Genomic DNA, 26,466 nt, shown 5'->3' with positions numbered 1-26,466 from the left:
GCGTGGGGCCTACAGGGGATTGGATTGGACTTTTTGAAGCGAGATCAGGGTGCCTTAGAACACGCACCTATAAAGCGAGATATAAGAACGAAGAAGAAGCATGTGCTGGCTGCGATAAAGCTAGGGAAACGATGGAGCATGTTTTATTAGAATGTGAAGATATATTTAGGCATTACTGTACTCCTTGAAGCCCTTGGGTTCAGCGAGAGCAGGAGGGAAGTAAACATGTCCGCAATAGAGATTAGCAAGAGGCGACTGGAAGATTGGTGGAAGAAAAGTATGGAAACGACAAAAACGGTGACGTACAAAAACAAAGTTCGCAATAGGGGGTCACAAAATTTGGTTATGGGAATTCATCGTCCGTTTTCTTTTTCGTTTTCTTTTTTTTTTCTTTTTTAACCTGAGAAGGACATGAAGCAGTATAATAGCAAGAGCTTGGTGGCGCAACCCCCCGCCCCGTTCCAAAGGGGACGCTCATAACATCCATCCATCCATCCATCCATCCATCCATCCATCCATCCATCCATCCATGTATTGGCGCGACACCGTCTTTTGGTGACATGCTTGTTTTATGATTCCATTAGCTTTGACGAAGGAGCAGACAAGTGCCCGGTAGAACGACGTTTATTGACCCATTATTATGGGCTCATGACTCGGACCAAAAGGATTGTCGCTAGCCAGCGGCGCTCGGCTTTTAACCATTTGCGGCACATGCGCACTTTGCAGAGTGCCTTTATGAGTGGGACGCTATCAGACACAACAATACTTGTCACGTTCTACAGTATACGATGATTCCACTGCTTACAAGCAGAGGCCCTGGCAAGCTTTCAGTTTTCCTCACACTAAGAGCGGGCAAGAAAGACAATGTCGTACCGCAGTACAGTGCGGCAAAGCAGAAGGCCAAAAATTTTCAGCAGTGCTTAGTGGCACGAGCATCGAGTAACACTCTTGTTTCTTGCGCAGCAATTCCGGTTCACCTCCTGAGGCGGCCGGTCACGAAATTTTAACAAACACAAGAAAAAATAGTACAGTACAAAATTAATGGGTTTCCTTATGATATATCAGAGCAATAGTTTAGTTAAAGCTTGAGTGACTGAAGTGCCTGGAATAATTAGAATTAATTAGAAATCACTGATTTCCGCACACCAAATCACAGCATCGTTGACTTTAGAGACCCGCCACGTGAGCACGACTTTGGCGAACTTCCTGGAAACCCGGAAGTAGAAAGCGGAATTAATGACGTCAATGATGTCACACACAAAAAGGTGGCATTATATTAAACCGACTAATTAATGGTAAACAGTTGCCTAGCATAGACTGAACATCTGCCTAGCAGAGCAGATGTGACGTCACCCCCCCCTTGCTTCTCTTTTGCCGGCGCTCACCTGCTTGCTCGCTCGCTTGCCCGCAACAGCAGCGCGCGCACGCTCGTTACATGCTCTGACGTCGGCACTGGAGAGGGCATGTACGGTGCGCTTCGTGCGCTGCTCGCTAGGGCGCTACGTCCCGCCAGGTGGCGCTCGCTGCGCTTCCTCCTCGCCCTCCCTCGCTCCTCGCCCGCTTATCGTGCCAGGGGAAAGGCGTTCGCTCGTTTAACCTAAAACCCCTTAAACTTCGTAAAGTCGCGACACTCTTCTCCTCCGCCTACACTCCTCCTCGTTTCTCCTCTCTTTTACGCTCAATCCTCGACCGTGGCGCCGCTTACACTGCTCGAGCGTAGCAACGGCGCCAACATGCACTTCTCGCCACTCCGTAGACGCTTCTCTAGCAAAAATGGCGCTGATGCACAGCGCGAGGGCCCACGGGATGCTTTTAGGCCAATAGCGACGCGGCGTCTGCTTCGGCCAGAGCGCGCGAAGAGGAGGCGGCATTCTTCAAAGCGTGGCACTACTTTACGAAGATTGAGGGGCTTTAGCTTAACCTAAAGAACATCAACGCCGAGGCGTGTGTGCAACTTAGAGACACCTATGACAGATTACGATCGCCTACCATTTTCTTTTTGCACAGGTGATCGCAAATTTGCAAATTACTTTCTTCCTATATTACACATAAAATTGTATATATCTGTGCTGTATCCACGTTTACGCACTTTCTAAAATTTCGAAGCGTAAAGAAAGCGTCTCGTACGTTGAGATAACTTGAAAACACGTTTTTTTTCGGCATAGAAGGCTGTCAGGAGTCGAAACCAGAAGTTTCTTGGGGTTGCAGGCTCACTGGTGCCAAGGCTTTTGCAAAACCGTCTATACCCGTAATCCGGGCTTCCTCCATGTAGACGTGCTGTCGCAGATGATTGTGATGGGTGATTCGTCGTTCGAAGTTTCCTTGACTTCAGTCCTTGTCGACTTCGTAAGCTGCACCGCTGTACCCATGCTAACGTCCTTGAAATTGCAACGCTTCTCCAATGAAAAGGATGAAGGAGGGGAACCGTTGATGCAGAACTAATTTATCCCCCTCGTTCTGTCGTTGTTTTAGACGCCATAACCTCTGATCTACGTGAAAGAAAAACAAACACTAGCGTCTGGCTTTGTTGGGACGTAACCTTTATTTTATTTCTTTATATATTTGAATACCTTCGGGGCCCATTTAAGAGAATATAGTAGCACCTATTTGAGCAAACTGATGAGATCCATGTGATTCTTGAGAGACATAATAGACTTTCGATGTCCTTTCACTTTGAAATATATGTACATGAGAACATCACTGAATGTCCGTTGGTTTATATTTTGCTGTACTTTTAAGAATGTATGTTCCGCTGGGGCCAGCTCTGCTTAATAGTGTAAACGGTCATTAACTTCTTTTTTTTGCGTCCTTCTCGCATTGCTTATAGTATACTGGTGCCGATTTTGCGCCGTTTCCTTCTGACACACACAGTCACACACGTGCGCGCGCACACACGAAGAGACAACAAATAAGATGAGGGGAGAGGGTGTTGCTTCGAGTCGCTTGTGCATTTTGGCTTCCAGATACGGTGATTTGGAGGATTTCCATTACAGCGAGGGTTACTTTTTTTGTAGAGTCGTTGTCTTTTCAGGTGGTTTGCAAGGGCGCAGTCATTTTAATGTATATCTTTTGTTGCTAAAGTAGGGAGCAGTCTCGCAATAAACAAATAGATTACCACCGCATGGCGTGCCATAAATGACTAATTTTCTGCCATTGCTAATCACCTCCTACGCTTTATAAAATTTCAAAGATTTTCAAGCCTAACTTATGAGCCCCGCATCCATATGTTGAGCATCTTCAATTAAGCAAAGTTTTGGTTACAGAGCAATTGCAGAGCGCTGTCTTGAGCAAATCATCAAGTCAAGTTTTATTTACAACATGCAAAAAGCACAGTGTTGAAGGCCACCCTGGCAAGAAAGCTGTAAACATACAGCTTAGCGAGGCCAGGGGCCCAAAAAAAAGTGAAAGTTCACAGTGGTGAGTGGCTTTTTTCCGTTGGCTAAGCGGCTCCTGGTCAACCTGTGTAGGATGACACTGGCCTGTAGAGTACGTTCTGAAACTCTTTCACACTGTTCTTTCAAAAAGAAAAAAAAAGAAATACGACAAAGAAAGAACGAGCGATATTGGTCGCTGGCGAGCAGCCTGCTGTTCACCTCGAATTCCTTCGCGGAAAGCACAACCGGTGGCTCCACGTGAGGCAGAGAAAAGCAAGAAAAAAAAAAAAGATATTGGAAATGTAAGAGAAGGAACAACAAAAAGCAATAACAACATTTTTGTACATGGCGCCAGAAAAGCAGTCAGGCAGTGCTGTCTCTACTCTGAAGATCTCCTCCAGGTTGTCCATATGCCGCCGTGCTTTTCGGGGTAAGATCGCGGATCTTCGGGTTGGTTCCGGTGCGGAATCATGTTTCGCTCGAAGCTTTGCAGCATGCGAATCATGGTGCCCATGGTCTGAAAAGAGGGATAGGTGGAGAATTAGTTATGCGCGACTACAACCGGTGAAACCATTGAGCTGCAAACATATCGTTAAGACACTCAGCACAATTTAATGCTTACTTGAACTTGCCTGTGTAGGTGGGAATATTCATTCTGAACAGAGAAAGGGTCCTTGATGCTGTTGTGCTGCAGTTCGTTTCGAGAGCCCGTATCATAGCGAAATGTACAACCGTAGTCAAACCTAACACGAATATTGAATATAAGTGTGTAGTGGTATAATTCTAAAAACAAAGCCTGAAAGGAAAACATTGAGAAGACGCACTTTTATAGTAGATTAAGGTAATGCTAACCAGAAAGCTTCAGCACCTTCTGCGAGAGAAGCAAAGGGGCGCTTAAGACGTGTTTTGGTTAACTATCAGGGTGACTGCAAGGCCGCAGTTCTGTGGATGATGCAAAAATATAAAATTTAGTCTGAATGCTGTGATAATAATCCCCTATGCTGATTATGCTTTACGCATGAAGCGACACTTAAGGTAAATAATGTAAGGAACAAATTTTAAGAGAAGTGAGCACCGCAGCAATAATGTAGCACAGCACTGAGTAAGCCGGATGGAAGTTGTGGCTGATGCTTTCTTACCGTCACCTTTAGGCGAAACCAAACGTCTCGTGTATTCAGTACCATACAACACAATATTGTTAAGCATTTTAAGCCTGCACTGCACGATGTAGCGCAGCATGCCATCGTCGACGTGTCAATAAGAAAAAAATGCTAACACTAAATAGAGCACGTCCCTGTAAATTTGGTCGCCGCTAGCGTCGTAGTGTGTAAAATGTTTAAGCAAGGAGCTCTGCTAAGAAACTCTTCGCTTCGTGTCTTTCCAGGTGGAGGAGGAAGACGAGGAGGAGGAGGAGGATAAAAAGGAAGGAAGGAAAGGTAGGGTTAACCAGACGCACGTCCGGTTTGCTACCCTACAGAGGGGAAGGGGTTTAAGGGAAGAAAAGAAAGGAGGGGGCGGTAAGAAGGTACTGTCTGATGTGAGTACATGCAGATGCCCATAACTTCACGCCTTTAATCGGTCACTGAGGCCATTCGCTTTCATGCAACGTAGCAGTGCCAGGTGGAACGTCTCAAGTGAAGAACGGGTGTTTCATTATTATGTTTGGCAACCCAAACAAAAAGGAAAAAGGGAATAAGCAGGGCAGGCAACTGCCATCACGCAGAGACCTGCTTACTCTTCAAGTAAAGCATAACAAGTGAAGTAAGGAATAAAGAAGGAGGGAATAAAAGAAAACAACACACTTCAAGAAACCTAAAGCAACACCACGAGGAAGCTATGTACTTCTGAAGCCCTTTCACCAAAACGTGATTAAAATGCTTCATAAGTACATAACTTAACAGAGGTACGCTGCTGCTTTTGAACAAATATGTGTCAGAGGGTAGGTTCGCTTGTTTTTGCAACGCAACATGCTATATACTAAATAGTATAGATAGTAAATGAAGGTGTCTTCAGCAATACGGTTTGTCGCTACATTGCTTGAATGCTAATCGCATTAATATCGACAGTCGTCGAGTGTTGGATTTTGCCTGAATTATTTTCTGGATTCGGTTGTTTTTTCGCTTTGCTGCTCTTATGTGGAATTTTATCATGGTGTGTTTTTTATTCTGCCCAAAAATGTCATGCTGCTGTGGTATGCGTTTATGGTCCTCGTGAAATTGAAAAGAAGCGGCATTTAGTCCCGCAAACTTCGTCTCAAAGGAAAATGAAATCGAAGTGACTATGCGCACGCACCCTTCTTCTTACGTCGGCGAGATTGAACATCTCGCACGGATCGATCTCGAGGTCGAACAGGTAGGGCGGTTGCTGCGAGACGAAATTGCTGTGATAGGCGAGCACGCCGCACTGAACCGTGGCGTCCCTCCTCCAGTTGGGTCTCGGGGGCAGCCGGTTGGTGTTGTAGAACATGCGCAGCGCTTTGGCCGCCAGCGAGTTTTCCATGAGCCAGTCAAGCTCTTCATCTGCCTGCAACGTTGGCCTAGGCTGACCGGCCGTCTTGAGTTGCACGTCCGACGAACCCCTGATGGGAATGTCGTACACGATCTTGTGCTTGCCATAGCGCAGGGCACCGGAGCCCGTCACTGGGTCGATGTTGAGCAACACTTCTTTGCGTGGCGACCGCCAACCACGGGACAGGGCCTCCCACATGTTGTAGCCGTCCACGTAGCCCAGGCTCGAAGGATTGCCCCCTGTTCGAAAAGAGCAAGAAAAATTGACTTGGCACAGTGACAACAATATAACTGTGGGCGAGTGCTGCTCGACTAGAGCCTGAGAGAAAGATGCAACACACGTGGAACGCACATGCTTTAGGATAGTGGCTATAAATTGCGAACAAACTCTTGTGGATTATGACCCATTTACTAGCTTAAACATATTACAGGCAAAGTGCAGAACCGGACTGTTCGATCCCCCCAAAAGTGCTTTTGCCACTCACATGGAGAGTTACGGACGCTGTGTATAGGCTGCCCATACGCATTTACTACAGCCTATATATAGACTATGAACTGTTTCTGTCCTTATTGTCTCCCAGTTTCAGGTATCCGTTGTCTCTGCGGTAGCGATATGTTATGTTTAGAACAATGAAATATATATGGATGCGCTATTAATAATGTCTATTAAATGCCCTATTGCCGGTCTACAAACTGAGTTCTGGTATAAACAGGTGCGAGTGGATCATCAATCTCGCTTTTGAACCTTAACTTCACCCTCTAAGGTGATTCTGCGTCTGTATCGCCAGTGAAGTTAATGCGATGGGAGACACATTACGTTATTGGTGTATATATGCATCGTTTGTGCTTAAAGGCCCATGAGCTAGATGGCTACACGAAACCGATCTCGCCCTCGAACCTCCGTGTATCTGCGTATCCACGCGCGTAATAGAACTGTGCGCTGTGCAACCTAGCGGTAGATGGGAGTTGCTCTTGTGCTTTTCATAGGTAAACCTTGTTCCTTAGACATATAGAGTGAGAGAGAAAAAAAAGAGAAAGGCGGGGAGGTTAACCAGAGGAGATCTGGTTTGCTACCCTACGCTTGGGAGAGAGGGTAGGGGGAGGTAAAGTGACAGGAAAGCAGAGAGAGAGAGAGAGAGAGAGAGCACATACACGTATCCGTTCCTTAGAAAACTGTTATAATGTCGATGTGGCAATTCCGGACCGTGCCCCTACCTGCAGCGGCGTAAAGTGTGGGCAGCCAGTCGGTGATGTGCATGAGCTGCCGGGAAACGCGACGCCGCTTCTGCAGGAGGGGGCTCCAGATGAACGCCGGCACGCGGACCCCTCCCTCCCAGAGTGACATCTTGGTGCCACGCAGGGGCCAGTTGAAGCCGCTGTTGGAGTGGGTGCCGTACGGCAGCGCCCCATTGTCGCTGCTGAACACTATAATTGCGTTCTCCAGCATATCGGCACGTTGTAGAGCTTCCGTGAGCCTTCCTATGGACTCATCAAGGTTGTCAACCATGGCTGCAAGTCAGAGAGTTGAATATCACCAAAACAACGAACAAACCACAACCCTGCAGACACATATTGCTGCTACACCATTTCAATGCAAGACCACGGGGAGGAGCAAGTGCGAAAGCCGTAAAACCGCATCTTAAGGAAGGGTACTACAGCCAAGATTGTAGCACAGAAAATTGTCGCAATGTGACACCCAGAACAAAAGCGATGAAATGTCGTCCTAACAGTTGACTGTTTTCACCATCGCAGCGCCCATTGTACATCAATAATGTTTTCCTATTGTCTATAGTTCGTGATGTATTCTTCGTGGTAGTGCTTCAGTATATACGAAGCATAGAAAAACAGGAAAGCACAGGACAAAGTACAGAGAGAGAGGGAGAGCCCATAGTGTGAGGCTTTAGTATTAATTGGGTTGGTCTTATCGAATAATTGCCTGACTGATTTATTAACGCAATAGCAAATATATGAACACTCCAGGCTCATTTCTGCCGTCGGCGTTGCCGTAATGTTCTGTATGAAGTCCAAGTGCGATAACACCGTCGCCGCGCACGCTGTATGTGCGAGTGAAAATTTGCGACTGAAGCCGATGATCGCGGCGCCAGCTCGCCCGCGCGCGAAAGGGAGGAGAGCAAGGAGGAAGCGTGCCGTCTTCAAGGGCGCGTGAGGAACCCAGCGTTGCGAGGCACCGGGCGAAGGGGAGGGAGGGAGGGCGGCATTTGACTGCGGCTGCAGCTGCGTGTGTGGCGACTGCGCGCGGTCGATCTGCGTTGGGGCAGAGTGTAGGTGCGTCGACGGCTCGTAGCTTTGTGCGTGCCATGTGTTGTCGGCTTTGAGTTTCCGTTGAAGCGATCGAAGGCATGAAGGTCACTTCGCTCGCTGCTGCTGCCGCACTTGCTCACGCTAGCGTTTCGACAGCGAGTGTCCGCGGTCATCGAGTCAGATGTGTTTACGTCTGCTGTGCGTGCTGATACCATGCTTGTTAATTTAGTTAGCAAGCGAATGTTTACAAGTTGATACGGCCGATAAAAGGCGATCCTTACCTCGCATGGATGTCTGCTAATTTTGATATCGCAATCAATGCTTCGCCTTTCTGGCGAAACTGCAACTTTTTTTCATTAGGATATAATCATTCAGTCGATGGAAACAATTTGAGGGAATGACTGATTTATTCGTATCGAACATTGTCCAACAATGATATAAATGCACACTAGACGAAAGGGCAATATCTCGCTGCGTTTTTCGTAATTTACCAGGAATTCTCGACTCTACTGAAAACTCCCACATGCCCCAAAGACCCCGTATCCATATTCCTGCAGGATTATAAAGAATACTGTATGAAAACCTGCATGTTTCCGTACAAACCCATATCACCATATAGGATTATGATACGGGGCATATGACATCTAAGGAGTGATGAAAAATCAAAAGTGAGATCCTGAAGTAAAGGAATTCACACGGATTTTTCAAATGAAGCAGCGTCATTTAACAGCGGCACAAGTTTACTAAGCAAGCGGTTGTCGTTAGCGCTCACGCCAAGGCAAACAATGACCGGCAAGCCACTTTACAAGAATATTACCAAATATTTATCTTCGGATGACATTAGGGGCTACAATCAACACAACAGGGACGGTCGGTTCCTGAAAGCTCGCTTCTAATGCTGAATGACTGTAGTAAGGCAGGCTGTGAACAGGCTGGTCGGACATGTCATTTTACGTATCTTGACTTTTTCACTGATGCTGCTCGTCGTCAACCCGCTACACACATCATGATCATTCCCTGATGTCCAAAGAAATAAATTGTCGTTAAAGTATATGTTCACGGTTACAGAAACGATGCACCTTAAGTACTCACCTGCAAACATCGTCCTGTTGCCGTCTCCGATATAGCCGAACTTGCGAACGTTCTCATCTGGTGCCTGCAGGGGTTCTTTCTCCGTGGCTGCGTGAGGTGCCAGGTGGCTGAGGTACAAAAACAGAGGCTACCGAAAATAATGAAGAAGAGCCAAGCGTCCGTAAACTTGGAGCGCGACAGAATGACCGCTTGATAGCACACTGCCAGCGGCCTTGGCGACACACCTTCTAAAACAACATTAGCTAGTGTTATCTGCACGAGGCTAAAGGGATTAAATGGCAAACATAACTTCTACACTGTGCGAATAACCAACGTACTAGGAATTATCGACTGAGAAAGGTACCATAGCTGGCTTGACGAATCACCTTCAATACCAACATCAGCTGGTGATATTTTATCTCTTAAATCATTAAACGGCAAACATAAATATTACGCTTTGCAGAGAAGCAACGTATTTGAATTCTCAATTAAAGAATCATAGCTGGTTTGACTAAGTGTAAGTTCTTAGCAGTCTAGTGATTTTATTAGCAGAAGAAAATATAATTAAGGGCGCAGCTCACGTTGAAAGAGAAGCAAGAAGCGAGTAGCAGCAGGTGGAATATTATACTATAAAGACATTCTAATCATAAACCGAAGCGGAATATTCGTACAGCAGAACGTTACTTTAAACTGTATCCCAAATGTATGCCTAATCGATTTAGAGCGCAGAATTATTTAGAAATTTCAATTCTAAGAAAGCACCATTACTATATTTTTTTTCAACCCTCAAAAGAAAAGCTGGTGAAGTAATATCTATGGGTCACATGGTGGTGTATTTAATTCGAAAAGATTATATGCCCCATTACGCGAAAATCCGGCGTCGTCGGCGACGGCATCGCCGAGCTATGGTACCCAAAATGGCCAATGGCGCAAAGAGTAAAAACACATCAAACATGGTCAGAATGACGCCAACTTTCTCTGGGAGGTTGGTGTACACAAAGTAAACCAATGGCTCTGAAAAAAAAAATTATACACTTGAGTCTGGGTGGGGAAGGGAACCCAGACCTCCGGGGTGCAAGATGAGCATGCTTCTCCGACGCCACGGTGGTTCCACGGTTCTAGCTCTCATTGGTTGGGCACGTGATGGCGCAGCCAATTGGGAGGAGACTGCGCCATGTTATGGTTGTATTAAATGAGTTCGCTGCCTCCCGCGCGTCACTTTTTCTCCGGATTTCATCGCGGCTGTGTCTATCGCGAAGGACTCTCGACGGCACGTCATGAGTGTGGAAAATGAGCCCGTCTGTTGCCAGCGTACATGCATACATTCAAAATCAGCAGAAATAACTTTAAAGCATGTCTAAAATATAAATAGAGAATATTTCACCAAAGCGACTATAATGCTTTTGAATTCACACGCACAAGAATTCATGAGTCTCTGCCGGATCTGTTTGAACTGAGGTCTGTTGCAACATCGACTGCAATGCCGCACCGTATAGCGCTCGATGCATCTTTGAAACCACGATATTTATGCTGTTCAACGCCTCACAAATCTTTCAAGTTCACGAGATGCAATAATTTATCATGGGTACTGTGTGCACCAATGTCTTTCACGCAAGGAAGTTATGTACAGTCAACCACAAAAGTTTACGGACCACGGGTTCTCAGAAAACGTTCAATTTCTGAGCAGCCTGTAACAGTAGTCAGTAAAACCGAACATCGATATGTTGTTAAAATATAGTAGTAGAGGCTATAAATGCGAATACTTGGCTGCGTTGCGAGGCTGCACAGATATGCAGCTTTTTCTCAGATATTGTGTTGCGTAATATGTTGTGTTGGAGTACAAGGCACAAGGCTGGACTCATAAGTGACAAGTTATTCAGGGGAAATACGGGTTAAGCACAAATGATATCTCACTGACGTGCTTGCATAAATACGAAACAAATATCTATAATAATAGAAATTATTTCTAATTTATTTTACGGAGTAGCTAGCAAACGTTGCATCAATTTAGGATGGCCAAGTAATTCTTGTGCGTTTCTTTTCTGAGATATATACAGGATTCTTCCAAGGTTTATATTTTATGCACTGTACCTCAAAACATTTTTGGGGATGTTCTTTTCACCAATTAAAATATAATAGACGTTATGAACACACTGATATGCTAACGTTATAGGATATTTCCCTGCTGATTGCAAACTTCGTTGAGACTGCTCCACAGCAGTTCGTACACCTTGAAATGCATCAATACCATGAAATAAGTAAACTGCCTAAAATCTGGATTGGGTAGCATTCAGCTGGCGATGAGCATCTCTTCGTTTACCCTAAGGACAATGATATTAGAGTGAAGTTTAGCAACCTTTCCATTTTAATGTGCGACACTCATCATAGTTGCACTGGCGAGCATCGACAAGAACAGTGTGCACGGCCAGAAGGCAGAGATGAAGCACAGCATGGACGTGTGTGCGACGAGAAAGAGTAAATGCATGAAGAAAATATGAATTACTGATACAACAGGGTTTATTTCTCTTTTTAAGGCAATTTTTTATTAATCTGCATTTGATTTTAACAACATCGGGATGAAATCACGGAGATCATGTAAGCTAGATCTGTAAATTTTTCACCAAGCGGCGTGTCCAATATGGCACTTTTTACACCAACTTTTTACACCAAGTTTTATTGTCATAACGATGCTTCTGCTTTAAGGATCTCGTGTCTAGGGACAAGAATATCGAAGAAGCGGTCATGTGGTTAGCCACGCTGGATTTCTTAATGGGCAAATGTTCAGGTGGCTCCCACTTTGAGTAGTTTATTTCAGGTATCGCCGCTTTAAGAATATTGTCTTGAAATGTAGATAAGGTTTAGCACGCCATCAAGCTCATCGATGGCAGGTGGTATGTGTCGCTTCCACTATGATAACTTGCTGGCAATGCTTAGTTTGAATAGATAACCAATGTTTGATCCAGCTCTGCGCATCTTGGTCGGATGTTTAGTGTCTTCTAGCGTTCTCGAGATATATACGAAAGTTCTCTTTTCATCTTTAAAGTTTGTTTTATTTACCCATCTGCTTGAATATCAGGCGCTTGAAATAGCGTACCCAAAGACAGACCAAAGGGAAAACAGCATCTGCCTTCTTTCCCCGTTTATGTTTCTCAAACCCTAACTAACAAGGTGCATATTTCGCAAAGATAAACTAGGGAACACAATTGGGCGAAAGTAAATATATGGTTGTGCTAGCAAGTCACCTGGGATTTGTTGTGGCTTTCAATGAGTGATATGGCATGGTCAGCGAAGAGATCGGTGGCGTACCGACCAGAGCCCTTCTGCGTCGGGGCCATGTTCATCCTGAAGTCCAGACCGACATGCCTTTTCTGCAGTCAAGAAAATAGATTCGTAAATTACGAGTGGCCTCATCAGAGCTCCCAAAGCGTAGATGCCTGTAAATTTACAACACTGAAGAGCTTTTATGACCTTCCTGAGTCACACGAAAACTGAACGATGGTGCTGAAGAGATTTGTCCGCTTTCTACGCAGCTTCAGTTCATCATACTTCTTAGTCAATATAGTTTCCGGTGGTGTATTAGAAGGAGATGTCTTTAGCACATCACTGAAAGCAGTGATAAATAATCTTTGTTTGCTCGAAAAAGAACAAACAAATTCGACAAGCCATACGGTGAAAATAAGACCGTACACTCAGTTAGACACAATAGAAAGAACTCTGTCTATCTTAATCTCCAAATCAGTAGTTTGGAAGCACTACGATAACATGTGGTGACGACCTCGGAGCTGAATAGTTAATTATAATGGCCGCACTTACATATTGGTTTCTGTGTTGGTAGTAGTCAATGAATCCATTGTAGTATCCGTAAAATGAGTCAAATCCACGGTATGTTGGCGTATATTCTTTCTGAAAATACCCTAGATGCCACTGTAATGGAAACAGTAAGAAATAAGGCATATAATCATAAAACTGGCTCTAACATGTGTTAACGCGGAGAAAAAAATTACAGTGCAGAAAATAACGCAAAGCTTTCATATATTGAAGTTCTGACGTGGATAGTTACACGCATCAAAGTACGTCTAACTATTCAATGACGTGTACTTGCGATTTGAATAACTGCTTCTCTCGATCAAGCTGGGAAGCATTACTCTAAACGCAATATCGGCATTCACTTATCTACGCTAGAAACTGGAAGAAAATTCGTACTTCGTGTGACATTTTTTTTTTTCAGAATTTTTAGCCATGATGAAAATTTGAAAGTATGAAAATTATTCTTATCAAACATAACGGTAACCGACGCTGGGGTCACTACGGCCGAAGATTTGCTTCACTTTGCACACAACGCCGGCATCGTAACCGCTCCTCGAAATTTAGGGACAAGAATAATGTAACGACGACAAAGTAGTTTTTATGAAATATTCTTAAGTCCGCCTCACAATTATGTTGGTAGTACAATAGCGACAAAGGGATGACGTTTTCGTGCACTATAATAGCACGCGAGCACATTACGGACGTCTTGAAACGTTGGAATAGACAATGATCTTTTGACATACTACGCAGAAGGCATTGAACATCCCAACTTTAATACTGCACGCAAACAAACGCACATTAAAGGGCGCAGTGTTCTGTAGGGATTTGTTAGAAAAGTCCTTGTTGAAATTATGATGAGCAAACGTCGGCAATGAATGAAGCGACACTATATATTCATGGAAATGTTTATGTAGGCAAGGCGCTTCCATCACGTACAGTCGAGTGCAAAAGTTTAAGGACGAGAGCTGCCGCTAAATTTCTTTTTTCCTTCTCAGCCTATGCATAAAAGCTGAAATCAAGTGCACTGCACACGTGCGCCTGCTTGACCAGCGCCATGCGTTTATAGAATTACATGTTGCACGGCTGTGCTAGAAGAAACATATTTTTTTGCATGTGCCGTGGTCTCTAGACTTTTGCACTCGACTGTGAGTGCTACGTAAAAGCGTAACCGGAAAGCAGCTTGGGTTACAATGATCTTACAGTTAACGTTTCGCTGATGTGACTAAAGCATCTAAAGTATTGGAAACGGCCAACATAGATGCCTATTCCTCGTAGTAAACTTGCGACGCAGCTAAAATAATAGAAAAAATAGCATGCTACACTAACATTGTTTATTTTATCACTCTGGCTCCTCAGTGGATGTGAGTAATTTTTCTAAAAACAGCACCGCTTTACCTTTCCGACAAGATGCGTTGCGTAGCCGAGCTCTTTGAAATACTGCGGCATAATTTTCAGCTCAAGAGGCAGTCCCCATGGTTCAGGACTCCTGATCACCCAATGCTGCATGCCTGCGAAACAGGAAGTTTGTCAGCATTGAGTCAAAGCTCATGACCCTGTGTGGTTAAGGTAAGTGCAGCGGCTTATCGGCTACTGGCTGGTGCTTACATTCAGTAGCGCAGTATAGCGCACGTGTTAAGCGGTCGGGCACTTTGCACGGGAAACGATAGCACTGAGTCATTAAGCTAAGGCACTGCTAAGCTGCGTGTGGAGTGGACAGCACATTCGCCGATACGTGTCGAATCTTGTTTATTCGAACCGAAGGCACGTTTGGAAAATAAAACGCACGAGTTAATAGCGAATTCTTTTAATAGACTTGTGAGTGGCGCTTCTTGCGCTCGCTCTTGTCTCCGCGCATCTTGTGTCAGGCGTGTCGGTTTCATTTAGCCGAAAGAAATGTAGCCGCCTAATTATAGGATACTCGGAGTTGCGCAACTGAAATGAACCTTCGGTGGAAACTAACTATCACATTCATAAATTGCTATACGAATACGAAAATTACACAAACCTCACATTCATAAAGTATATTTGCCAGGTAGGAAAAACGTTTGTATTAGAACAGAAAAAAGAAGAGAGAGTGAGGGTCGTTTTCTGAACACTGCATACAATGCTCCTGATCAAGTACATTGAATTGATTGATCAAATGAATTGATTGATCAAATAATTAGGCCGTTGCCTCCGTAAACTTTTTATTTTCCTTCTGTTTGAAATTTCTGTAGGTGAAACACATATGCATAGAAGACAAAAGCGGAGACAGAAACTCGGCATTAAGTGATACTTACGATGCTTTGTTTAGAAGTAGTTTAAGACTGAGGCCGCCTGTAATGTACCTATTTACTACACTCGACAGGGTAAGTCTTTCTATTCTTCATAAGTGCACTGACGGTAATCTGACGCTAATGAAGCCCAAGGTCGGTTAGGATTTTGCCTTTTGTTACCACTTAATATCAAACCGCACGTGCGTGTGGTTAGCCTCCCTGCCTTTCCTTTATTTATGGTTCTCTCTCTCTTAATATAGATTTCTGTTTGCTACCTAAATTAAAATGGAGGACGACTCTTTTACGCATCGATCTATATCACGAAGCCAAGGTTAAAACTATTCCAGGCTTGACACGCACTAATTTTATCGTCGAAAATTCGCGGACACTACACATGACCTATGACATCTCATGACCTATGACAGTTTAGCACTGACATAATTTTGGTTGTGGGCTGGCTAGTGGCGCCTATCATAAACTTGAAAACACCTGAACGTGCATGCCAATGACACAAGAAAAGGATGCAGCATATAGCTGTCTGGGAACTGATGGTTTGCCCAAGAGGGTTCTCCAGTGGCATGAGTGCGAAATGCGATGAGCGATGGTCTACTTTTGCTGTTCCTTCTTCTCGGCCACATCTCTCTCTCTCTCTCTCTCTCTCGCTCTCTCTCTATGTAGAACCCTTGTTAGGACCGTTCAGAACATGGAAGCACTGTACGCTTGAGCAATGTATAGGGTAGGCGACACTGGTTCGGGATTGAGTGCCGCTGTTGTATTAGAGCGCGTGCTCTAAGCAGAGCAAGCCACCGTAGCTGATGCGTCTCATTATTATTTGCTTTGGGCAAGTCCAGCTGGTTACTTTCCTGCTCTGTGCCACAAGTGAGCCTTCGCAATCTAAAGGTTGTGATTTGACGGCAACCTTATTTTTGCGTGTAGCCGCCGTGGTTGCTCAGTGGCTATGGTGTTGGGCTGCTGAGCACGAGGTCGCGGGATTGAATCCCGGCCGTGGCGGCCGCATTTCGATGGAGGCGAAATGCGAAAACACCCGTGGTACTTAGATTTAGGTGCACGTTAAAGATCTCCAGGTGGTCCAAATTTCCGGAGCCCTTCACTACGGCGTGCCTCATAATCAGAAAGTGGTTTTGGCACGTAAACCCCATAATTTAATTTTTGCGTGAATCATTCGGCCACCGCTGTAGTTGCGGTGAGGCGCAGAATGTTTTTGCCAGCCACGTATTACGAGCTTTTTTCATATCCTTGAGGCGGACGTACACTTGTTCACAAACCTTCACTAAACTCGAAAAATTACCACCTTCCATCAAAAACTAATTGAAAGATTAGCGAACTCACAATTTATTTCTTACTGTATTTTTTTATTCTGGTGCTACAACACGTGTCTAAGCTAGGTCTGTGTGCGTGGTTTGAGTAAACTCAGCGCCCGATACATATTGAACTGACAGCATTGGATAGCTCACCCGTATGTATGGGGTACATGCCGGTCATCAGCGCCGACCTGGACGGAGTGCACATTGGCTGCACGTAATAGTTGTTGAGGATGATGCCATCGGCCGCCAGTGTGTCTATGTTTGGAGTGGGGATCTGTGACGACCCGTGGAAGCTGACATCGTCCCAACCCTGTTGAATAAAACGAACGTGTGAGAGTAGTTGAAGAAGAGACGACTGCTTTCAGTGCTCAAGGGCGCCAAGGTGTTCAGACAGGTGATAGTCGAGACGCAGACGCTTGCCTGAAATATGGCAAGTTTTGTACGGCTTTGACTGGAAGTTTATTCGTTGACCTGCGCAAATGAATGCTGTACAATTTCAAGTGTTCCATATACGCAACAGGCCCAGGAAGCAACGCGGGCGATTCAGAAGTCGCCTGTCTCCAGTGACAGCATTAAGCCATCAGGCGCTAGTGGACAATCTGCTCTATTTTCAGTGTGCTGCTGTAGTGATGCCATTCTTATTTTATTCATTTTATGCCAGTATTCTCATTCCATGTGTCTAAATTAACAAATTGTACATGCATCTTCAACGAGCAATTTGTTACGACATGCGTGATTTGTGCAGTGCGACACGTATTTTATAGATGTCGACAGATTTCAACAAATGTCAAACCGATGTTGACCAACACATTGGCCCACATTTAGGAAACATGTTGCCTGGCTGTTGGGAAACATGTTGCTCAGTGTAAATAGGCCCTAAGGCTTGATTTTAGCAAACTTTCAACATCAAATCCGTTTGCGTTCCAATATGAGTTGCACTTTTTTTCTGTAAATCCCAGGAAACTGCTTGTTGCCTTAGTATTTTCTTATATGAACAGGTGTGTCTGTTTACACTATGAACAATAATACGAGACCATGACAGTGAGGCACATTATCTAAACTTGCTTGTCCTGACTTACCAGATCATCAACGAGGACGAAGATGATATGGGGCAGAACCTTTTTGGAGACGACAACGGATGCCCAGAAGAGAACCAGCAAAGGCCGCATCTTTATATACGTTTAGTGCTCACCTGTAAAACACATAATATTTACGTTAGCGCCACCGTAGCTGTGACCGTATCTGGCGCTCAATAACCATTGGCAGATATGATGTGCACCAACGCGTGTGCACCTTTCTAGTGCTCTCTTTATCACTTTTTCTCTTCTCTCTTGTAACTCTTTGCTTTGTGTAGGCTGGCAAATTAGACACTTGTCTGGCAAACCTCCCTGTCTTTCCTCGTGGCTCTTTGTTCTCTCTCTCTAAACCTTATTAGTCAAATTTCTTTGGTCACAATCGTAGTTAGTGAGATAAGTACTTCATTCGCCTTACAATATTAGCACGAACATTCCGTGCTGAGTAATCACCAGATTTCTTGTGCATGTATATGTCAGCATTGTGATGATATCCTATCAAGACGGGAGGAAAAATTAAGAATTCGCGTGCTATGCGAAAATTGACACTTTCGCGCTATTACCAATGTGCTCCACTTTCCCACTCTGTTGTCAGGTGGGACATTTAGCATCGTGCCCCGTTGTTCATCTTTTGTGAAATTGCTTTGAGACTTTCTCCACATTTTCAATTCATTCTAAGCATAGAGTGCTCGCGCACATACAGCTCCATGCGATTACAAGTTTCTTGAGTCATGCTATTGAAAGATATGTATTCACATGTGCTCACACAGACAAAGAAAACAAAGAGAAGGTTCTCTGCCAAATACCCCGAGAAAAGTGCAGCTTCAGCCTCTGTAGATGGCCTACTGCAATTTTCTTCCGCTTCCCTGACAAGTATGCTACAATGATTAGCCACGCAGTAGCCCTTCTCACTTGCTTTAAACCCGTCACTTTGTGCAGAGCTTAACCTCAACGCATGCATAAGAATTTCAGAGCTTGCGCAAATATAGATAGGCTACTAGATGCACTCAATCTTAATGCCTAAATGTCCCTGTCTACCGAATATTAGCCTATTAAGGGTTCGATAACTGACGGCAGTTGATAGCATACATGATGGCCAACGCAGCAGTGATATAATTGCTCTTCTGACAACGTCCATAAAGGATTATAAAGGTCATTTCGTTGCAGGATTTATCTAAAACCAAGCTTTCTTCGCGAACTCTCTTAGATTTTCCTGACCGTGGCTGGGGGTACTGTCTTGCGAATATATGTGTCGATATATATAAACATATATGTCTGCTCACAGGCACCTCTAAAGCGTGCCGATATGTTAATGATGTGACAAAATATATTTACCGGATTCTTTGATGTACTTTATTTTTCTTTCATTTAGCCAGACAATATGTGCCACTTAGCTCTTGGCCAATCCTACAGAATGGGCAAGGCCCACCAAGTACGATTCCTACATAAAACATGAATATATCACGTATGACGTCGGTTCACGAATATTTCTGAAGCACTCCGATCTGTTAACGGAATTGTGATTATATTACACAAATTCTTTGATTTACTTTACTTTTCTTGATTTAGCCATTCGGTATGCGCCACTGGGGGCGTGGTCGTTCTTGGTAAATCCTCCAGAATGGATACGTCCCACTATGACGCAAACGTACAGAATCCGTAAATGTTGCTTTATGCGTGTCGTTTCAGTGCATACACCTTTAATTTCCAAATTAAACACATCGCCGTTAGCTGCAAAACAGCAAATCATTTAAGTAACCGCTTTTCTTGAACTTTGCTTCGCATAGATTTCAACAGGTGCATTGGATCCGCATGAGCTTTCGTATGTGTCGGAAATGTTCAAGAAAAGGCGTTTAATCGGGCGATGGCAGTCTCTTTAGAGGTGCTAACAACTGCCCTCACGACACTTTAAATCACGAATTCGGGCCCATAGATATCGCTCGTTGTACTCTCAATACAGCTGGTGAATCCCGTGTTGGCCCTCTTTTTCCAGGTAAGCTTACTTAGAAAAAACGTTTTGCGGGGGCAAGTCGGCGCCGGCCAATCAAAAGCATCTGCTACGAGTACTTTCTTTGGTTGTACGTCGAGTGTCGACGGCTTGTCAAATTTCGCGAGAACACGCCCGGTCAACACGATGCATTAAATGTTTCACGTGAGCACGTCCAGCACGAGCACGTCCAGCGCGATCACATAGTGCTGGTGATGGTCATGTTGTACACAGGCGGGGTAATCCTGGCATACTTGGCTGGAAATCACACCGCCTCAGCGATTCTTTGTGCGTCAGATATTGCCACATTAAACAATAGGTTTAGCCCCTCACAGAATTGTGGGAAGAATTGATCACACTACTTTGCGCACTATACGGAGTCCTTTCTAGAAAACTAATGGTACTACTCGTCCGCGAGGAAACCTCATGCAGTCAAGAAGTGTCCTCCTTTCAGAAAAGAAGCCCTTGCAGGACCAGATGACGGGCTCTGTATTACCCATAGTTCTACTCAGCGCAAGATGATAAAGAGCACGGTTGATCTGAAACATTAATGCAGGTGTGTAAGCTGACCTTGTTTTTTTCCTTGTTAGGAGGGGGGCTGCAGTGGGGGTAAGTTCCTTTACAGCACAAGCCTTTCACTCACGCGATGTTCTGTGGACTTTAAAGTAGAACTGCGCACAAAACTGTTTCCACATGCCTGAGGCTGCTAGAAGAATGAGTAAGAAAGAAATGGTTAAGCTGTCGTTTACCATTAGTACGCGAACGAGTTTCAATTGTGAACTGGTACTCAGTTTTAGCCGACTCATGTGTCCAGAACTAATGTGTCCACAACAACGGAACTAGTGAAAGGATGCGGAGTGCAAGACATACCTGCTGGAGTAACCTTGGACGAACTTTGACAAATGCACATAAAACGGATTGGCAGACAGTGTGCTAGAGTAGGGGCGTTGAACGCCTGTGAACGCCGTGAACACTTCCCCAACCACTGCGAGAAAGGAAGAGCGTGGACGGGAAGGTTGCAGAGAGTCGTAGAACGGAGGCGTCAACTGGGAGAGCTATTGTCTGAAGTGGGCCAGGCACAGCCGAAAGAGTGGAGACCAGCGCCACCACAGCAACCACAGGAATCATGCCCCGCATCTTCAGCTGTATATTGTTTCTCAAGACGTGGACCCGTATCCTGCAGCTCGCCTTGAGCGCATAGGTCGTGACCAACGAAAGGAAGGCGACGATCAGGCATGCGGGACGCGTGTTATGCTACGGCGCTGTAAATGGGAGCGCCCTATGCGCTATGAGTTGGCGTATCGGGGTTTAGCATATAGTCTCTTTCTTTTCGTATTTCGCTGGAAAGCGAAATTGGTCTGAACTCATTAAGCTTTTATTTTTTACCGCATTCCAGATACACTGCTCGACCGACTACGATGCCTCGAGGGTAGCTCGAACAGGCTCACTGCTCTTATAAGCATGCTGAAACGGAGCGCGACAAACAGCAATAAAATGCAAGATTGTGATAACTCAAGCACGGCAAGTTGGGCAACACATTGTTTATGTTGTTCTCGTCGTTGGCGTCGTTGTCCTTCGTCGACTGTAAAATGCGGTCCAGCATGAACGCTCACCGTGAGCTGGCTAGAACCGGCGTCTGTGTTAGGTCGTATAATGAGTGCAATTAAGTGAACGGATGGCTTTTTTGAATTACCTGAGGCGAACACTACGATAGGTGGCTAATAAAACTGCGGCATTCTGAGAAAACGTCAGAAAAGCACTAAATTCAAACAGATCCGCAGAATACATAATTAAACACTGTACGGGTCAGGCGTCGGCGTCTGTGGGCCCCAATGCCCGGGCCTCACTGTCCCTTATGGCTTGAATGCCAACCACTCCGTTCCTCACAGAACGACGTCCGTACAACCTGAGGAAATAATTGCAACATTCCACATATCCAACTGACAGTTTATCAGGTTAATGAACTTCAGGGTCGTTTTGGGGCTACGTATGACGTAACATAAGTATACAGGCTAGTTTAGATACGCAAATCTTTGCTAACATCTAAAGAAGACAAGGACGAAACCTACGAGACATTGCAGTAAAGCCAGTGTCTACGTACCCTGCAGCGACGAACTGCTTCGTGCGCTCGCACTTGCTTCGCTGCGTGTTGACACCGAACGGAATGCGTGAGTCTGCGGAAAAGAAGAAAGCAAATATCAAGCCAAGCCGCAGGCCAGGCTTCTGTGTGGCCGGCGGCGCTGTGGTGCAGATAGGTAACGCCCTTGCGAGCTGCTATTTTTGTTAGTACGTCTCCTTAGCGGCTCCCTCTCTCTGCGCGTACACCATGACCGTGAGTGAGGCTATCGTCGACGAATCTCAGCGTCATTTTAGCTAAACCTCTACCCCTCCTCGCCCTCCTCCTCCCAAGTCTTTCTTCAAGCGCGTGCATTAAGCGTTTTAGAGGATGTTGATTGCTTGCCAGCCCACATGGTACACCGCCGCCACCACCGCAGCCGCCGTCATGGTCGAGCTTCTGGCGACGATACAACGCTTAAAAATTTCTTACTGCAGTTGTTGCTTGCTGGTCGTCTAAGCGAGAAAAAAGCATCCCCACCCCGGTGACATTGACCGTTACTGAGGGACAGATTAAATGCTTTGTTATGTTTCTTACATCATGAAGAAACGCCAAAAACACAACTTTTTATGGCGCTTATGTAATACTGCGTAATCTTTAATGACTCCTCCTTATTGCCTGCGAATAATTTTACCGCTGCTTCTTGTAGCCAAGCCTGGTCATTTTCCCAAACCAACGTCTTGTGTCTTGTGTTAGATACTTCAAACAGTACTGCTCTAGCGTTTTCCACCTGCTGTTTCGACGTCGCACACATGCTCTCATGGTCAGTCTGCTGGACCATTTGTGTACGGTACTATACGTCCCTAGACAGGTGAAATTGCGTTTTTTTCACAAGTGGGCCAAGGGTACATGCGATTCAAGGTTCTTAGATCATTGAAGTGGATGCCGCCAAATGAAAAGCATGTGCATCATTCGTTGCAATGCTTTTATTTGCTTATAGACTAGAGGAACTTTCTCGCATTGCCAACTCTGCAAGCGCATGAAAGTGCTGGATTGCGACCGCGAATAAAACGCACTGTTCTCACGTGAATTCAGAACTTGATAATCCGTCATCGCTACAACATGACGTGTTCCTTCGATTATGCTATTGAAGAATGGTTATTGCGGTAGTAACTATTGCAGCAAAATAACAAAAGAGGCTTGAGTTAGATTCCGATGCAAGACATGGTACATAGAAGACGCCAGAAGAGGACGCCGCGTGTATACACACATAAAATAAACAGGATGTGGCAAATGAAGATCCTAGGGCCTTCATATGGGGCTATATGTGTGCTTTGCTGTCAAGAGAGGATCGAAACATGTAATGATAACTTCATGTGGCAGTAATTGCTGCCTTGAGCACAATGCTTGGAATGCAACTTCGACTGCCGGCAAAGACGCCTTGTATTGGTGCCAAAAGCAACTACAAGCTTCCTTGTCTTTTGCGTCAATCTCGAGAAAAAAGATGGGCAGCAGACTCACAGATACACCAAGAGGCACGCTCATCCATGGGGCGATCAATAAACTCATCAATGTCCACAGGCTCGTCACGATCTCTTGATCGCGATCTCACGAACAAAGTGCAACTGCCGAGACATCGCGGTATGTCGAAGGATTACACGCATTGGTTTCTCAGTGAGTTCAACGTCCCTTTCATATGTGTGTAGAGATATGACCTGCGGCCTCACAGAAAATGGAGCCTTCGGAAGGAAGGAAAGGGTGCCGTCGGCGGTCTACAGTGCCGCGCAAATTTCTCCGACACGGGGTATCAACGGGCACCGTTTAGCCGTCCAACCAGGGCGTGACCGGCTCCACTATAGGTGCAACGACCACCACTTGCAGTCGCAGATTCAGTAATAATAAAAGTGATTAATAGGCATTGGCTCATTGTAGGCTGCGCAGATAAGGCGAAATGCACGCACGAGCAATGCCAACAACATACCTCTGCGTCCCGAGATGCGGAGAGAGCAGTCGCGGCTGCGGCGGCAGCCGAGATGAGAGGCGCGCGGCGACAGGCCTCCACCCACAGCTGCGGGGCTAGCCTTTATACGGGCTTGTTGTCAGTAGGCTTGCCTAGGGCAAGGTTGATTTGGCCAACTCTTTCTCGCACCACGAAGCGACCCAGATCAGCGCGCGACGCAGCGCACTGGCACTGCTGGGCAAGAACGCTCGTCGTCGATCGGCGCCGGTGGTGCTCCGGACTTCCCGGTATCCACGGATGCGTCGGCGCTCTGCTGAAGAGGATACGTAACTCTACTTCCGGCCGCTACTCGTACGTCCTTGACAGCACCACTTATAATTAGGCTTCTGTGCGACAACGGGTGTGCAATGCGACCTGCCTATAGCTGTCTGCTCTGCCTGTTGGTAAAGGCCGTGCCTCCTCTGTTGCCGCCTGTCTCGCGACGTTCCCGGCGCGTACGGTGTCGTCAGTGTCGCAACAGCGTGACGTCAGATGTGTGCAGTTTCCAGGCAGTGGCCAGAAGCCGCCACCCGCTGCTGCCGCGATGTAATTGGCACCGCGGAGCCAATGAAAGGTTCGCCAGGAAAGTCTCCGTCGATCGACAAGGTGCTAAGAAACACGGATTAGGATATCTCTGAGAGGTTTCGGATCAATCTACAGCTCGCTGGAAGGGACGGATTCTGTAGCTGGAAGCAAAGTCTGTGTCGCGACTGCCGTCTAATCAGACCGCACCGCTAAGAGCCTGCAAGTTACCGCGCAGGTTGTTTGCCACGGCCTACTCCTGCGTTGGAAGAAACGTTCAAGGTTGTGCGTGTACATTCCTCTTTCGGAGAAAGCAAAATGAAGAAAATGAAAGAAAAATAAAGGCACGAGAGCACGTGTCTATGGCGCTCTCGTTTAATATCCTGTGGTCCTTGGCGCACTGCTTATCTTTTACTGTTGATTACTCCTGCGGGCAATCGTCCGACTCGGACAGTACGCAGGAACGTTCACGGCGCTCAGCGGCGTGCTAATTTGCGGGACTTTCTCTCTTTAAACGCTTTCGTAGAAATTGCGGCTCTGACAGGAAATGTAAAAGAAAGCGGGCGAAAAATGCCGCCTAATGCAACATAGTTTTGTGGAGTAACGATATGCGTCTCTGAAGTCTTCTGTGGGCAAAACTATACGTTCGCGACAGCACAACCCTTCGTTGAACTGGGTGGTTGAAGTTTCACCAAATTTCATATCGTGTTACCAGCTTTCTAGCAGAACTGCCAGTAGCTACGGGCAGACTTTTGTACTCCACCGACGTAAAACAAGCAGGAAAAAATATCTTTTGACAGCCCCTGGGTATGAGATCCCCACGAGGTACATTTATGACATCCGGTGTAGTTGTTTGGTACAGCACGACTTCAAAATTTCAGAAGAATGAGAAATGATAGCCTTTCACACTGGCCATCATGTACAAATTGCCTAAACAGATTTTGTGTTTGAAGGTCATCTTTATGGTTTTAGCCTTCTTTGGGATGGACAGCGAATACTTTTTATTGAATGTACAAGTTATCAGGCATGAGCGCTAGGAAATCAGCACTATGTCTGCGAAGTCAGTGCGGTATCGAAAACCACAGCTTCAAGATAAGTAGTAAAAGAGAAGACTTACCGATAAGGTAAAGAATTTATTTAAGTATTCAATGCTTTAGGCTGTACAAAACAGAGCTTCTCTTTTAATAATTAGACGACCGATGAGTGCTTGTGGTTGTAGAACCGTTTAAAATCAGCCGCAACAGATGTTCACATGCTCTATTCACTCATATGTGTGGCACCGTGTGCCTGGGTACCTTTCTCAAGACTTTCTTACAGATTATCATACGTGGTGGTATTAAAAAGTTTCGACACCAGCTCTGTTTCTTCCAAAATTAATTTATTTGTGTGCATTCAAATACGGCCACCTTCGAAATAATCCCAATGCGCAGGTATACAGCGTTCACAGCGCTCATACCATTTTGGGAATATGTTCTTGAAGTATTTCTGGAAGCATCTTCTGCTACCAGCGCTTGATTTCAGCAATCATGTCAAAGCGGCAGCTTGCGAGCTCGGTGTTGAATTTTGTGAAGAGAGCGAAGTCAGCGGGAAACAAATATGGCGAATGACACGTTTTTCACGCGGACGATCATCACCGGTGATTGAACCTGGGTTCAATCGCCGAGATAAAGCAACAGTCTTTGCATTGCTTAGCGACTTTGGCTTTTTCCTCGAAAAGCCGATGTCTCCGCGACCCAGAAAGGTTAGGCAAGTGCGCAGCTCGACAAAGTGCACGTCATCGTCTTTATCAACATTCTCAGCATTGGTCATAGGGAATTAGTCTGAATGGCAAAGCCATCAACAGTAAGTTTTGAAGCCAAGTTCTAGTGCGTCTGAGGGAGGTCGTTTAGGCGAAAACAGCCCGATCTGTGGTTCATGAGAATCTGGATGACGATATTGCACCATGTCGCAAAGCTCTCCTGACAACTCTCCTGACCCCTCATGTAGTGTTTCAACAAGATATCTTTTAGGAAATAAATAAACAAATAAACAAACAAGTCAGTTTTTGGCCGGAAACAGCATAGTTTCTCTACACGCGCATCCTACTCGCAATATGGCTTTCACTGACATAGTTCTATTCCTAAAATGAAAAAAAAAAAAAACTCAGCTCAAAGGTCGCCGTTTTGGCACGAGGGCTTAAAGGAAGCACAAATCGCAGATGGTGCTTGTCGCGCAGGGAAGAAAACTTC

The 26,466-nt window shown here is 45.5% G+C and overlaps 1 protein-coding gene across 1 annotated transcript; it reads right to left on the bottom strand.

The window, feature by feature from the left end:
• Nucleotides 1-2,525: 2,525 nt before the first annotated feature.
• Nucleotides 2,526-18,510, bottom strand: LOC126542265 (arylsulfatase I-like). Its single transcript, XM_050189257.3, has 9 exons — nt 17,681-18,510; nt 16,752-16,911; nt 14,417-14,529; nt 13,028-13,138; nt 12,457-12,582; nt 9,236-9,362; nt 7,097-7,390; nt 5,667-6,121; nt 2,526-3,891 (listed from the first exon to the last, which is right to left on the bottom strand). Exons 1-9 carry the CDS (start codon nt 17,768-17,770, stop codon nt 3,754-3,756), a joined length of 1,614 nt encoding a protein of 537 aa, XP_050045214.1. The 5' UTR covers nt 17,771-18,510; the 3' UTR covers nt 2,526-3,753.
• Between the last annotated feature and the right edge of the window lie 7,956 nt (nt 18,511-26,466).

Source organism: Dermacentor andersoni, chromosome 2 (genome assembly GCF_023375885.2).
Source record: "Dermacentor andersoni chromosome 2, qqDerAnde1_hic_scaffold, whole genome shotgun sequence".
Taxonomy (NCBI): Eukaryota; Metazoa; Arthropoda; class Arachnida; order Ixodida; family Ixodidae; genus Dermacentor; species Dermacentor andersoni.
This window is presented reverse-complemented; position numbering and strand designations above follow the sequence as displayed.

Bases quoted from the DNA above. Each gene is read 5' to 3' on its own strand.
- LOC126542265 (XM_050189257.3), bottom strand. From the start codon at position 17,770: ATGCGGCCTTTGCTGGTTCTCTTCTGGGCATCCGTTGTCGTCTCCAAA. The intron at 16,912-17,680 runs GTAAGTCAGGAC...TTTATTCAACAG, and splicing joins TCGTCCTCGTTGATGATCTG to GGTTGGGACGATGTCAGCTT. The intron at 3,892-5,666 runs GTGCGTGCGCAT...CCCTCTTTTCAG, and splicing joins TCGCCGACGTAAGAAGAAGG to ACCATGGGCACCATGATTCG.